Source organism: Gopherus flavomarginatus, chromosome 11 (assembly GCF_025201925.1).
Source record: "Gopherus flavomarginatus isolate rGopFla2 chromosome 11, rGopFla2.mat.asm, whole genome shotgun sequence".
NCBI lineage: Eukaryota > Metazoa > Chordata > Testudines > Testudinidae > Gopherus > Gopherus flavomarginatus.
Window position 1 is genome coordinate 14,040,713 of NC_066627.1, and position 15,281 is coordinate 14,055,993.

The 15,281-nt window shown below is 42.6% G+C and overlaps 1 protein-coding gene across 1 annotated transcript; it reads right to left on the bottom strand.

Moving 5' to 3' along the window:
• Window positions 1-1,742: 1,742 nt before the first annotated feature.
• On the bottom strand, window positions 1,743-2,675 carry LOC127031233 (olfactory receptor 13G1-like). Its single transcript, XM_050917993.1, has one exon. The coding sequence runs from the start codon at window positions 2,673-2,675 to the stop codon at window positions 1,743-1,745; it is 933 nt and encodes a 310-aa protein (XP_050773950.1).
• Window positions 2,676-15,281: the final 12,606 nt, after the last annotated feature.

The window sequence follows — 15,281 nt, forward strand, 5'->3', positions numbered from 1 at the left end:
TTGGGTCAGACCATAGTCCATGAAGCCCAATATTCTATCCTCTGACAGTGGCCAATGGCAGGTGCCCCAAAGGGAATGCACAGACAGGTTATCATCAAGTGATCCATGCTCTATCACCCAATCCCAACTTCTGACAAACATAGGCTTGGGACAACATTCCTGCCCATCCTGGCTAATAGGCATTGATGGACCTATCTTCCATGAATCTATCTAGTTCCCTTTTGAATCCCCTTATACTATTGGCCTTCACAACACCCTCTGGCAAGGAGTTCCAGAGGTTGACAGTGTGTTGCTTAAAAAAATACTTTTTTGTGTTTGTTTTAAACCTGCTGCCTATGAATTTCATTTCATGGTCCCTTGTTCTTGTATTATGACAAGGAGTAAATAACACTTCCTTATTTACTTTCTCTATACCACTTATATTTTTATAGACCTCTATCATATCCCCCCTTAGTTGTCTCTTTTCCAAGCTGAAAAATCCCAATTTTATTAATCTCTCCTCATAAGGAATCCGTTCTATACCCCTAATCATTTTTGTTGCCCTTTTCTGAACCTTTTCCAATTCCAATATATCTTTTTTGAGATGGGGAGACCACATCTGCATGCAGTATTTAAGGTGTGGGAATACCATGGATTTATATAGAAGCAATATGATATTTTCTGTCTTATTATCTGTCCCTTTCTTGATGATTCCCGATATTCTGTTCACTTTTTTGACTGCTGCCGCACTGTGAGTGGATGTTTTCAGAGAACTATAGACTCACTTCTGCTAACAGAGAGCAATGGTTTTATTTATACGTAGTTGGGATTGAGACATTCCCTTATCAACAAAAGAGACCTTTTGAAAAACCAACATTTCTCATGCTGAAAGTCTATTTTCACAGTTATGTAAAAATGTACCTTAATAAAAATAGTTCTGTTATAATCTCTGACCTAATCGCATGACTCATGACAATGACAGCTCCAGATCTTAACAGATATATTTTTGAAATATTTGTGGTTTTAATGTCTCAAAATAAATTAGAAAACAGAGAAAAATGGTATTTTTATCATAATTACAAATTTAGGATGAACTATAGTATTCTGATTCAATGAGACTGCATGCAAAATATTTTCATACACAATGGGCAGACTTTTATAGCTATTTAAATACCTAATAAGATTTTCAGAAGCATCTGGGCAACTAACACCCAATGAAATCACTGAGTTTTATGTTATATGAAAACCACACTGATTCCTAAATACTTGAAAATTCTCATACCAATGAGCCTAGGTCCAGCTAGTGTGATTCAACACAGCTCCACTGATGTTAATGTGGCCCAAAGGCCATCTGGAGTGTATCAGGCATTACCTCACTGCAGTCAATGCAACTCCTTCTCAGCGGATGTAAATCATTCTCATTCCACCGAAGTGAATAGACCATAGTACAAATGTATGTCTACTGAAGTCCATCGTTATGCAGCAGGTATCAGAAGAGTAGTCATGTTAGTCTGTATCAGCAAAAACAATGAGGAGTCCTTGTGGCACCTTAGAGACTAAGAAATTTATTTGGTCATAAGCTTTCATGGGCTAAAACCGACTTATTCAGATGCATGGAATGAAAAATAGTTTAAGCAGTATATATATACACAGCACATGAATATATATATACACTGTTAGTTATGCAACAGTTTACACTGTCTGTGGACCTGTTCTAGAAGAGACAAGACATATGAGAATCACATTCACTCTTGTAAAAATTACTATTTCATGGCAAAAGAAAAGATTTTCCTGAAGGCTATTTTGATGTCCCTATTGCGCAGACTGTAGATCAGAGGGTTCAGGATGGGAGTCATTAGAGTGTACATTATGGCCACCAACTTGTCCTTATCCAGTGAATAACTGGAGGTTGGCCGAATGTAGGTGTAGATGATGGAGGAATAGAACAAGGTAACTACAAGCAAGTGGGAAGAACAGGTGGAGAAGGCTCTCTGCTTCCCTTTGGAGCTCCGGATTTTCAGGATAGTGATGATGATGAAGCTATAGGACACGGTGGTCAGCAGGAAGTTTCCCATGGCCAGGAAGATGTCTGCCAAGAACATCATAACTTGGTTGAGGTAGATGGAGCTGCAGGAGAGTGCCAACACTGGTGGGATCTCACAGAAGAAATGCTGGATGAGGTTGGGCCCGCAAAAATCCAAGCGCAACATGAGCAATGTGTTCACCACTGAATTGACAACACCCACAGCCCAGACCCCGATGGCTAAACTGATGCAAATTCTCTTGGTCATGAGGTTGACATAGCGCAAGGGGTGGCAGATGGCTACATACCTGTCATATGACATGATAGTGAGGAGCATAAGCTCTGTCCCCCCTGACAAAGTGAACGCAAAGACCTGGGCCATGCAGCCATCAAAGGAGATGGTTTTCTTCTTCTGCATCAGGTTTTTCATCATCTTGGGCAGAACTGAAGAACTGCACATAATGTCAAGGGTGGCCAAATTGGCGATGAAGAAGTACATGGGAGTGTGGAGAGGTGGGTGTAGGAGAGTAGCCACAATGATCAGGGAATTGCCCATGATGACAGCTGTATAAAGGCACAAGAATAGGCCAAAGAACAGCCCCTGATGGTGAGGATGGTCAAAGAGTCCCTGCATGATGAACTCTGTCACCCTGGTGTGATTATTGGGTTCCATTGTTTGACAGCTTCTTCTGTGGGAACAAAGATTAAAGTTTCTATCTAGTATTTCTTCAGAAACTACAGCATTTTGGCAATTGAAGCACCTAAACAGACCAACAGTGAAACAGAGAGAGGGAAAGAACTTTTGATACTCTTCACATTTCATGTAATATATTAACATACTGAGCTAAGTTAAAATATGTTAGCACATTAATCTGAGCTACTGAATCTCCATTCTCCTGGCATTTGAGTAGAGAACCGGAAAAATAACATTCTTGATTTTTTCAAAAAGATGTGCATGGAGTCATTTGGACTGTTTAAATAAACTTCTGGAGAGGGGATTTCACAATATAATCTCAAAATTAATCAACCACCAGTAATCTTATGAATAACCAAGATTCCAGTTTTTAAACTAATTTCACAAAATAGATCGGTTACAATATAGGAGACCTTCACTGTATGTAGCATACAGACCATATATACCAGAAAAAATAACATAATAATATATAGGAAGTAATATGTAGATATATTTAGGTAGAATCAAGATGCAGACTAGAAGAACTTGCTTTCCCCTTAACCGGCCCTAGTTGCCATAATTGCATTGCAGTCAGTGAGGCTGAATCTTCATTCACAGGAGTCGCACTGATATAGAACTTGTGTAAATGAGAGGGGAATCGTGCCCTCAAAAAAATCATTTTGAAGATCAGCTACATGGCAATATATACATGTTGCGTCATTCCTAGGAATAGCATTCACATTATTATAACAAGTACTCCTTACTGCATTACAGTTAAGCCTCCCTTTACTATCTTCAGATGTCTCTAATCTTATTATTAAGCTACTGCTTCTCATGATTTTCCTCTCACTCCTGCTGCAGGAACTTGGTAGTATCTACACTGAAGTCAGTGGAGTTATTGACTTGTAAAAATGATGAAAATGAGAAGAGAGTTACAGCCAACAAATCTAACTAATCATGAGGTTATATTGAAAAGATTTTTCGTATTTCATAACAGAGACTTTTTAAAAAAATGCCACTCTTTGCATCACATTTAAAATGTGATTGCAAGCAATAGGTTGTGAATCTCTTATCAATGTTACATTAGGTCTCCATTGACTTTAGACTTAACTACAATAAAATTCCAAAGCACTTCACAGATTTATGTGAATTTTCATCAGATTCACATTGATCAAAATGAGATTAGAATATGGTCCAAGATTCATAAACAATGTTGTGGAAATATGTATCACTGCAAAGCACATTTAGCCAAATTACAAAACTTTAAATACACTACAGAAAATAAATTTAGCTTGATTTTCAAAAGTGTATAAAGGAATTATCAGTCAACTCTCATTAAATTTCACTTGGTGTTGGTGCCACACACACTCAGGAACTTTGACATACCAGCCACAAAAAGTCAGACAGATTCATTTAGAAGCTTTCATAGTGAAAAAGCAAGCAAGCAAAATGAATATTCTCACCTCTCTTTCAATTCTCAAATACAGTCAACCATATTGTAATTTAAATGCAGTCTTCAAGTGAGTTATGACTTCTTGAAGACTACTGTTTGTTATATCTAGTAACCTTCTGTAGGGAGATCTTGTATCCCTTGTGAGTGTGGACATGAGCTAACTCTCAAACAAGGCCCCATAGGAGAAGGTAAACGGGAGTCACCTGTATCAATATAAAAAAAAAATCTTCCACATTAAGTTGAGAAAAATCCTCTTGAGGTCCAAATGTATATTCTTCTGAATTTTCCAGGAGAAAACATAATTTCCAGGAATGTATTCCCTTCTGAAAATAATGCTACCAATACAGCTAGATTCCATATTAATCAGTGAGCGGAGAAAATCTCAGAATGAAATCCTGGCCCATAGATGGGTGTCAATAGGAATGTTGACCTTGGCTTGAATGGGGCCTGGATTTCACCCTCAGACTTCTACTATCAGTGATCCTTCATCCACACTGAATCATCTGAGCTGTCTCTCCCCGGTGGAATGCCTCCATTTTCTTCACTAATACTATTGATCTTACTTCTCTATTCATCCTGTGAAGTCAGTGAGACACATCTCAAGCTGCCACGAATCAGCATAGCTTCATCACAGTCAATTAAACATTTCCAGAGCTAGTGTAAATCAAATTCATTGTATCAAAATCAATGGACCAGGTTCCCAACTTGTATGAATCAGCATAACTCCTTCAAAGGCAAGGGGTAAACCAGCAGAGTTGTACTGATTTTGCTCTATTTAACTGCAGATGACTGAATGGAGCTACACAGTTGTCATGGCATGCAAAATCTGAAGGTAGTGCTGTTGATGGGAAGTTAATGAAAGCCAGATTTGATTTCTAGAATGATACTATGTAGGAATGAAAACCCAGGTTGAGTTTCAGATCAGAGAAAGATTTTTCAGGGGTAGGAATTACAAAGGAAAAGTCTTTTAGCTCGCATAGACCTCTGTACAGCCAGGCCCTCAAGTACATACTTGACTCTGAGCATATGAGTCATCTTGTTGATTTCACTGGATCAATTGAACTTAGAAAAAAAGCAAAAAAACTCTTGAATCGGGGCCACTGATATGATCCAACATTAGGGTGTCATCAGACTTATGGAAACTTGTCTCAATTAAGCAAAATGGTGCTTTGGAAGAAAATGGCATTGCCTTTCTTCAATTTTTTTTGAAACCCAAATCCGTGAGTGTCCCTGGGTCATACTGGCTATTTGGCTTATTGATTGCACCTGGTAGTTGTAGGAGAAACAGAAAGCCTGGCCTTTGGGCCTTGTGGAAGATCTGAGGCCTGAACCAGAGGCTGTGAACCAGAGTTAGGCCATGTATTAAGGTAGATATTAACAAGTTCACTCTATGACTTTGGCAAAAGTATTGCTAGTGTTGCTAACAGACACCCCTAAGAAGCAACAAATACTGGATTTGTGTAAGAACACAGTACAAAAGACATCTTGGTCTAACATCAGATAAGAGGGTTTGACAGAAGTGATGAATAGGGACGTTGTGCTGGAGACACCTGGAGCCTGATATAAGTGGAGGTAACGAACTGATGTCATGAAACACATAAGATGGAATAAAAGTTGTTTGTCTCAGTCTGTAAATACTGGGGTGCCTCATCTCAATCCTTTGTGTGACCTGGAGGAAAGCAAAAAGTCCCACTGCTGACTATGCCGCTTTTTGCCACTGAGTGCTCACGTGTTATTGTACCTGTATCCACAGAGCCAGAGCACTAGGACTGTGTCTTGAGCCTTTGTCACCGAACCGTGCTGGTGGTTGTTCTTTCTAGGTAGTACTATCGAGGTCTGCTGAACCAATTATCTGTACAGGGCTGGGACAGCATATGGAGAGAGCACACACGCACCTAACTGACAGCAGCAGTTGTCATAGTTCACTGATTGCAAAAGGTAGTATATCATCTCTAATGAGGGCTACAAGAATTTGTGATTCCCTTCAGAGTTATTTTCAATAAGTAGGGATGCATTTTCTTTATCATTCCTTTACAAAGAATCCATGCTTCACTTATACATTGCTATAGAGTTAGAGGCACAGGACTGCAGTTATGGTTCTAATCACTGATTCATAAATGGATTAATATATTCCATGTCTTGAGTGGCCACTGTGATCTTCTAGTCTGAGTTATTATATAGCACAGGCCAGAAAATGTCCCAAAAATTATTCCTAGAGCAGATCTTTTAGGGAAAATGTATATATCAAATCTTGAGTTAAGAAATCTCAGTGATGGAGAATAAACCACGACCCTTGGTAAATTCTTCGAGTGGTTAATTACTCCAATTGCTAACAATTTTAACCTTATTTGTAGTCAGAATTTGTCCAGCTTCAACTTCCAGCCACTGGATCATGTCAGACCAGTCTCTGCCAGACTGAAGAGCCCATTATTTAATATTTTTTCCCAATGTAGGTACTTATAGATGGGTGATCATGTCATCCCTTATCCTTCTTTTTGTGAAGCTACAAAGATTGAGCTCCTGTGCTTAATTTGTACCAGGGCTTGCCAGGGCTGTGCCCCGGCACCTCTAGGCTTGGCTGTTCATAGCTCTGGGACCTTTGTATGTGCTGCATCATTGATGAATGTATAAAAATTGATTGAACCCCACCACCTAATTGCTTTCAAATTACAAATTAAGCAACCGTCAGGGGAATTGTCAGTGTTGTGTGTTTGGGGCAAGATAGCCAGAACCAAAGGGGTTGTAACTCATGATTATGGTGTATTGGTGAAGCTGGGAAGTAGTTTTCAGACAGGAATAGTAGAGGTATTATAGTGCAGGCCTGAGGTACATCCGCAGAGCTGTTAAGGGAAACCAGGGCTGTGATAGCTGGGTGCTGTGGGTCAGGACTGAGGGGCAAAGTCAGAGCTGTGGGAGGTGGGGGCAGGGCTGGGACAGCAAATGCTGTGTGTCAGGATAGCAGTGCATCAGCGGAGCTGTGTATGTGAGAGCCCAGAGATGAAATAACAGGTGGCTGCAGGTTAGGATTAATGGGCATTGACAGAGGTGAGGGCTAGGAGATGCCCAGGACTGGGATACAGTTAGGGCTAGGGTTAGGGATCAGGGGTCTGTGGGTTGGCTTTAAGGTGAATCAGCAGAGCTGTGTGTATGAGAGATGGAACAATGCCAGAAACAGAACAGCAGGGGGCTGTGGGTCAGGACTGAGGGGCACTGGCCGAGCTCTGTGTCTGTTTGGGCCCAGAGATGGAATAGCATTGTGGGTAGGGCTGTGGGCTAGGACTGAGGGGCACTGGCAGCACTGGGTGTCATGGGCAGGACAGCAAAGCCTGTCACAATCCAGGTACTTTGGCTGATCTCTGTCATTGAGGCCTAGACACCTGGAATTGCCTTTCACTCACTGCACCGGGGCCCTGCACCTCGGCTAACCCAGTGGGAAAGTCTGGTTTGTTTACATGTCAGTTTCACTGCAATCCATTCCTCTTCCCTACCCGCCCCCCCACACCCGCCCACTACATCCCCTAGCTAGGTGAGACTCTGGTGGAATTTATGAATGAAGGGATCACCCTTCACAGGAGCTGGACAAACTGGCCTGACCCCTTTCACTTTACACATCAGGGGGCTCCTTGCTATAGGAACAAACCGTCCCCTTCCTTTGTCTAACATTAATCAGTGGCTCTGACTTTCTTTCTAATCAGCCCCAATGGGACTGCTGCTGCAACCTGCATTTTCCAACAGTGTTTCCATTCTAATGGCCTCCCTGAGACCCATTAAAATGACGAGTAACTTTGTTTCTGCCACCGGCCCTTAATTCTTTGAGAGTGTTGTCAAATCACCAGGCAGTGCCCAGGTCTCAGCTGGGCATAACATTTCTTAGAGTGCTGATTAAGACATGAGGAGTTATAATGACCTCCGTGTCCTCCTGCAAATCCCCATAGAACCACAGGTGCTGCATGGCTAGTTGGGGAGATTTCATTTTAGTAGCTGTGTTGCTAACGAGGATGATTTTAAGGAGCACATAATGAAGCAGGGGTTTTAACTGATTATTATTTTTATTCTAAGCAAGAGTCAATGAAATTAACATGTTTCAGATGATACTGCTCAGGGTTCCTTCATGCTGGGGATCTGTCAGTGCAGATCTGCTATCAGACCTATAGAAACAGCTGCATCCTTAAGGTCAAGCACTTTACACCCTATGGACAGACTGTTCATTGCCACTTCTCTGGTCAGTCACCAGGGACGGATAGAGCTCCAGTTACAGTCTATCCCCTTGCCACTGCTGCCCTTAGCAGAGTGTCACAGTTCCACTGCAAGCCCCTTGTCAGCTCCAATTCCCACCTGCTTTGCCTGTGAAATTAGCCACACACGGAGTCAGAAGGAATATCCTTTAGCTACCAATAATCATGATGTATTTTTAATTTGACTTTCGTGACCGTGACTGTGAAATGCACCCACATAGTAGTCCCTGCCCACTGAATTCCACTTCCACCGGGATGGACCAGTTAGCAGTAGATTAGATAGATAGATAGACAGACAGACAGAAGCAGGTGAATGTTAAAACCATTAGACAAGTGGACAGAGAGGTGATTAGACAGATGAACAGATGACATGGCAGATTGATAGGACTGTAGATAGGCAATTGGAAATACAAACAGATGGATAGTTAGGTGGGTAAACAGTACAAGGAGGAAAATGGACAGATAGATCTTGGTGGTTAGATAGACAGCAGGATGGACAATTAGGTGGATGGACTGATGATTATACAGATGGACAACAAGGTAGTGGATGGATGGGCAATTAGATAGTCAAAATATGAGATAGAGAGGGATGTGGGAATACAAGCTCACACAAACACACACACACATACACACATCCCAGAATCCTGTCAGGCAATGTGATTCAAAACTAACCAAAGGAGGTTATTGCTCTAGGTCAGAACTAAGCATTTGGTGCCCAGACTGGGACTGTTTTCCCTTTGCCTGTCTTCTGAACCTGCCACTAAAGAGGCCAACTGGAGTTATACCCAGTGCTGTGACTTTCATATGGCTATTGATTCACTAATAAGCAGTGACTGACCTGGACTGTGAAATTCAATTCTGGATTCTGAGTTTCACAAAGGTAATTGGATAGGGTAACCATACGTCTGTTTTGCCTGAGACAGTCCCTTTTTTTAAGTCCTGTCTCAGCATTTGTCCAATTTGTTCATCCCAAATTATCATCAGTTTTGCCAAAAAATTGGGGTGAGACCTCTAGCAGGGCATGGAGGAATATGTGTGGGGATGGGGGGTGAGCAGTAATACCAACCCTGTGTGGGAGGGAGGGCTCGGGAGAGCGGCTCAGGCCGAGCCAGCTCGATGCAGGTGGTTGGCAATGGGGGGGCCAGCCCCATGCGTGGGCAAGTGACAGGGGGGCTTTGACTTGCCCTGCATGGCAGGGGATTTGATGGATAGCATCATGTGATTCACAGAGAGGCTTGGTCAGCACAGCAAAATAATCCCAATATGCAGTTGCTGCCACAAATATGAACTGAGTGTTTAATACCATGTATAGACCCACGAGGATGCACAGAGACCAACAGTACACATAGGCACATGCAGAGTTAAACATCTAACCTCCCTACGTGTTATGGAAACCCAACAGGCACTTATCTGCATTTTAGGTGCCTAAATACCTTTGCAAATCTGGCCCTAACTCCCTTTTTTCCCTTTGAAAATACCAGGCCATAGACTTCATCCAGTGAACACTGAAGTGAACAGGCATCTTTCCACCGATTTCAGTGGGATTAGGCCCCAGTCAAGGTGTTACATAATACATATATGTTGGGTGTAGTATACACCATATCAATGGGTATTATGCACACAGTATTAATACAATGTAGATTATATCTCCGAGCCATTGACTCAGGAGAACTTTTAAATATATATATGGAAAGTTATGTCAACTGAATGCATTATGCTCTCTCCACAATTCTATTCATCCTTGTTGAATATCGCACAACATTTTGCAAAGCTGAAGCCAGCTTTGGCATTAGAATATAGGAACCCTGTCAAAGCCAAGATACATGAAGGGCGTGTCCTAGCACAAGTTGGGATGAACCTCAATTCCCAACCAGTTTGGCATGTAGTATCCAAAACAGATAAGAAAAGTACAGGCCAGAAGAGCAAGTTTAGGAACTGGTACAAACTGGCAGGCTGGATTTTCATGGTGAGTAAAGGGCTTTGTAATATGTAAAGTAATACCATAAATACTGCTATCTGAAATGCATGTCTTTGAATACCCCTTCTGTGTAACGTTAACACTCTGAAAGAATTTGCTTCATGGAAGGAGAGTATATCTCCTTTTCCTATCGTACGGCTTTGCGTTTAGACAATACATTTGGCTAGGTTTGGTTATATGGTCTCTCAAACATTTTGAAGACCAAACAACAAGTGTAGTCAACTAATTGTGATGTGATTATCATGTGCATTTGAAGACACTTATTCCAACTATATGTCGGATGAACGGCTGGTAGTGTGTCCAAGTAGGGTTTATTCTCAGCTCTGTCATTGAACCAGCTTATAAATCAGTAGCCACATTTTGCAGATGAGGAAAATAATATTTGCTCTGTTCACAGGGATATTTGATACATAGGTAAGATTTTCAAAGAAATTGAAGGTGTTTAGTGCCCAAATCCTAATCAAAGTCAATGGGATTTGGGTGCCTAACTCCATCTTGCCCCTTTGCATGTCCCAGCCAAAGAGACATTTTTAAAAAGAATTTGTCTATTATTAAAAAAATATCAGTGACTGTTTTATGTGTGTGGTATTTCCTAGTGAACATCTTCAGGTACATGGATGGTCAGCTCTGGAAGGTTAAAATATTATGGACCTGATTCTTCTCTCGCTTCTAGGTGTAAATCAGGATTAACTCTACTCAAGTCTGTAGAATGGATTCTCTTCATGCTTATGAAATTGTAAATCAGAGGTAATAATAAAAACTCCCAGCTCTTATGTAGCACTTTTCTCCAATAGATCTCAAAGTGCTTTACAAAGGAGGCCAGTGTAATTATCCCCCTTGTACCCATTTCAGAGTAGCAGCTGTGTTAGTCTATATCCGCAAAAAGAACAGGAGTACTTGTGGCACCTTAGAGACTAACTGGGCTACGAAAGCTTATGCTCAAATAAATTTGTTAGTCTCTAAGGTGCCACAAGTACTCCTGTTCCTTGTACCCATTGTGGAAACTGAGGCACAGAACAAGGAAGTGACTTGCTCAGGCTCACCCAACAGGTCAAAGCCAGGAACAAAGCCCAGGTCTCTTTAGCCCCGAGCCTATTCACTGTCTACTAGGCTGCACTGCCTCAACTGAGGTTACAAGCACGTTAAACTGGTGTTAATGACAGAACATTCAGGGCTACTCCTTAGAGGATGCACATTAATTTTACAGCACATCAAACCTCAGCCAGCAGATTTAAGTTTGGCTAAAGGAAAACACCATTCCAGGGAATTTTTGGATCCAGAGTCAATTTTATCTGAGGAATTAAAGGCCTAAGAAACTGGTGCAGGATTCTGATTCTGGCCTGCAGTATGGCCGTGGGATGGCAGTTCTGGTAGTGCAGTCAGTAGGATTTGTACCGACTCCACAGTGGGGACTTGTACTGCTATATATTTATTTGTATCACCCAGGACCGGCGCTACCATTTAGGTGACCTAGGCAATGGCCTAGGGCACCAGAATTTGGGAGGGGGGCGCTATTTTGCCGGGTGGGGCGGCACACGGGTCCGGTGGACTTACCGCAGTGATGCCGGCGGACGGTCCGCTGCTGGAAAGGCTCCAGTGGAGCTGCCACAGTCATTTCGGTGAATGGTGCGCTGGTCTAAAAACTCCGGTGGACCTGCTGCAGGCATGCCTGCGGCAGGTCCACCGGAGCCTTTAGAACAGCGGACCGCCCGCCGGCATCACTGCAGCAGCTCCACTGAAGCCTTTCCAGCAGCGGACCGTCTGCCGGCATTACTGTGGTAGGTCCACCAGGGCTGCGGGGGGCTGCGAAATGGCCATCCGCCTAGGGCGTCAGAAACCCTGGCGCCGCTCCTGGTGTCGCCAGAACACCTGGCCATCAATCAGGACCCCAGGCACTGGTTAAAAAGATGGTGTCTCCCTTAAGGAGCTTGCAATCTTGCTACACTGCTATGCTGCATCGGTCCCCTACTTTTTTGTAGGACCCTGGGTGTCCCACCTGCCCTGAACAGCTCTGCATGAGCTATGAGCACTGGAATTGTCAAAGTTCCTTTCCCATTCTGAACTCTAGGGTACAGATGTAGGGACCTGCATAAGAACCTCTAAACTTAATTGACAGCTTAGATCTGGTTTTACTGCAACCACCAAAATCCTTTAAGAGTTATTTGGGAAACTCTGTCTACCTTCCCCCCAGACTTCTCCCTCCCAGTAGCCTTGAGAGACTTTTCCACCAAGTTTCTGGTGAGTGCAGATCCAAACCCTGGATCTTAAAACAAGGAAAAATCAATTAGGTTCTTAAAAAGAGGCTTTTAGTTAAAGAAAAAAAGGTAAAAATCATCTCTGTAAAATCAGGATGGAAAATAACTTTACAGGGTAATCAGATTCATAGAGCCCAGAGGAACCCCCTCTAGCATTAGGTTCAAAGTTACACCAAACAGCAGTAAATCCTCTTAGCAAAAAAGAACATTTACAAATTAAGAAAACAAAGATAAAGCTAACACGCCTTGCCTGGCTGTTACTTAGAAGTTTGAAATATGAGAGACTTATTCAGAAAGATTTGGAGAGCCTGGACTGATGTTTGGTCCCGCTTGGTCCCCAGAGCGAACAACCCCAAAACAAAGAGCACAAAACAAAAGCCTTCCCCCCATCAAGATTTAAAAGTATCTTGTCCCCTTATTGATCCTTTGGGTCAGCTGTCAGCCAGGTTACCTGAGCTTCTTAAGTCTTTACAGGCAAAAAGATTTTGGTGTCTCTGGCCAGGAGGGATTTTATAGTATTGTACACAGGAGGGCTGTTCCCTTCCTTGTATAGTTACAACAGGGGTTGTCAAGCTCTAGCTGTCTCCAACAGCAGCAAGCACCAGATGCTTCAAATAAGTGCAGCAGCCTCCGTATTGATTCTTGTGTATATTGGTTACACCCACATCTGGTCTATTCCCCAGTGGATGGAATTCACCCTCTGTGTATTGTGAGCATGGACAAGTTACTTCCCATCTCCCTGTGGCTGTGGTTCCCCTTCCATCCCTTTGTCTGGCTTGTCCATGTAAATTGTAAGGTCTGTGGGGCAGGGGTGGTCAGTCATGACTTTGGGGTTATCTTCCCAGCTCTGACACTGACATGGATCAAGTAATTTCTCTTCACCATGGTTTCCACATCTATGAAATAAAGACAATGATTCTTTCTTCTTCTGGGCTTTGATATCTATGGCCAAGATTTTTAAATACAATATTGTTGTAGCCATGTTGGTCCCAGGATATCATATAGGCAAGGTGGGTGAGGTAATAATTTTTATTGGACTAGCTTCTGTTGGTGAAAGCTTATGCAGAGCTCTTCTTCAGGTCTGGGAAATGTATTAAGGGCATGACTGCACTCACAGATGTAGACCGCTGTGAGTTAAACCAGCCCTCGGAGACCGCAGCAGGGAAAGCGCTGCCATGTGTTCACACTGTCAGCTGCAAGAGCAGTGGTGTGGACACATTTGTGGCACTTGCAGCAGTGCATTATGGGCAGCTATCCCACAGAGCACCTCTTCCCATTCTGGCACTGTGGTTTGTGGGAAGGAAGCAGGGAGGGGGGTTGAGGGGCATTCTGGGGCCTATCCCAATGCCCTGTGATGCATCCCAGCAACCCCTGTGCTTCCATCCACATTTGGCACCATCTTTCAACTTTTTTTGTACTACATGCTCTGTCTTCCCTTTTGGTCCATGGGAATGGTGTCATAAACAGATAGCTAAGGGTTAATGTTCTTTTACCTGGAAAGGAGTAACCTGAAACACCTGACCAGAGGACCAATCAGGAAACAAGACTTTTGCAAATCTGGGTGGAGGGAAGTTTGTGTGTGAGTCCTTTGTTCCTTGCCTTCTGCCTGTACTCCCTCGGCTATGAGAGGATTTTTCCTCCTGCTTTTCTAATCTTCTGTTTCCCAGTTGTACGTACAAAAGATAAGATAGTGATTTATATGGTATTTTTATTTTGTATTTACATGGTGTAGTTGCTGTAGTGTTTTGAATTGTGTTCTTTTGAGTAAGGCTGTTTATTCATATTTCTTTTAAGCAATTGACCCTGTATTTGTCACCTTAATACAGAGAGACCATTTTCATGTATTTTTTCTTTCTTTTTATATAAAGCTTTCTTTTTAAGACCTGTTGGAGTTTTTCTTTAGTGGGGAACTCCAGGGAATTGAGTCTGTAGCTCACCAGGGAATTGGTGGGAGGAAGAAGTCAGGGGGAAATCTGTGTGTGTTAGATTTACTAGCCTGAATTTGCATACCCTCTGGGTGAGGGAGGGGGGTGGGGGGGAGCTTGGCTCTCTCTCTTGGTACTGTGTGTTCCAGGACTGGAAACGGGGAGGGTGGAGTCCCTCTGTTTAGATTCACGGAGCTTGATTCTGTGTATCTCTCCAGGAACCCAGGGAGGGAACACCTAGAAGGAGAAGGGGGAAGGGAAATGGTTTATTCCCCTTTGTTGTGAGACTCAAGGAATTTGGGTCTTGGGGTCTCCAGGGAAGGTTGCTGGGGGGACCAGAGTGCCCCAAAACACTCTAATTTTTTGGGTGGTGGCAGCTTTACCAGGTCGAAGTTGGTAACTAAGCTTGCAGGTTTTCATGCTAACACCCATATTTTGGACACTAAGGTCCAAATCTGGGAATTATGTTATGACATGAGTGGCAGTGGTGAGATAGATAGAATCCAGAAGCCAATAGGAATATTATATTTTTCTTTTTCTCTGCTAGGGCTTTTAAGCAGAGAGAAACAGTTTGGTTTTAAAAGGAACCAGGGAGAATTTTTTTTCTCTGCTCTCTCTTGCAGTTTCTGGCTTGCATATTAAGCAAGGAACCATTAAGGAACTATTACAGGTCTTTTGTCACACAATAGCACTCCCATTGTGAGACAAGTATCCAGCAATACACATGCAAATAAAGTGTTTTTTTCTGGTTTACTTTACA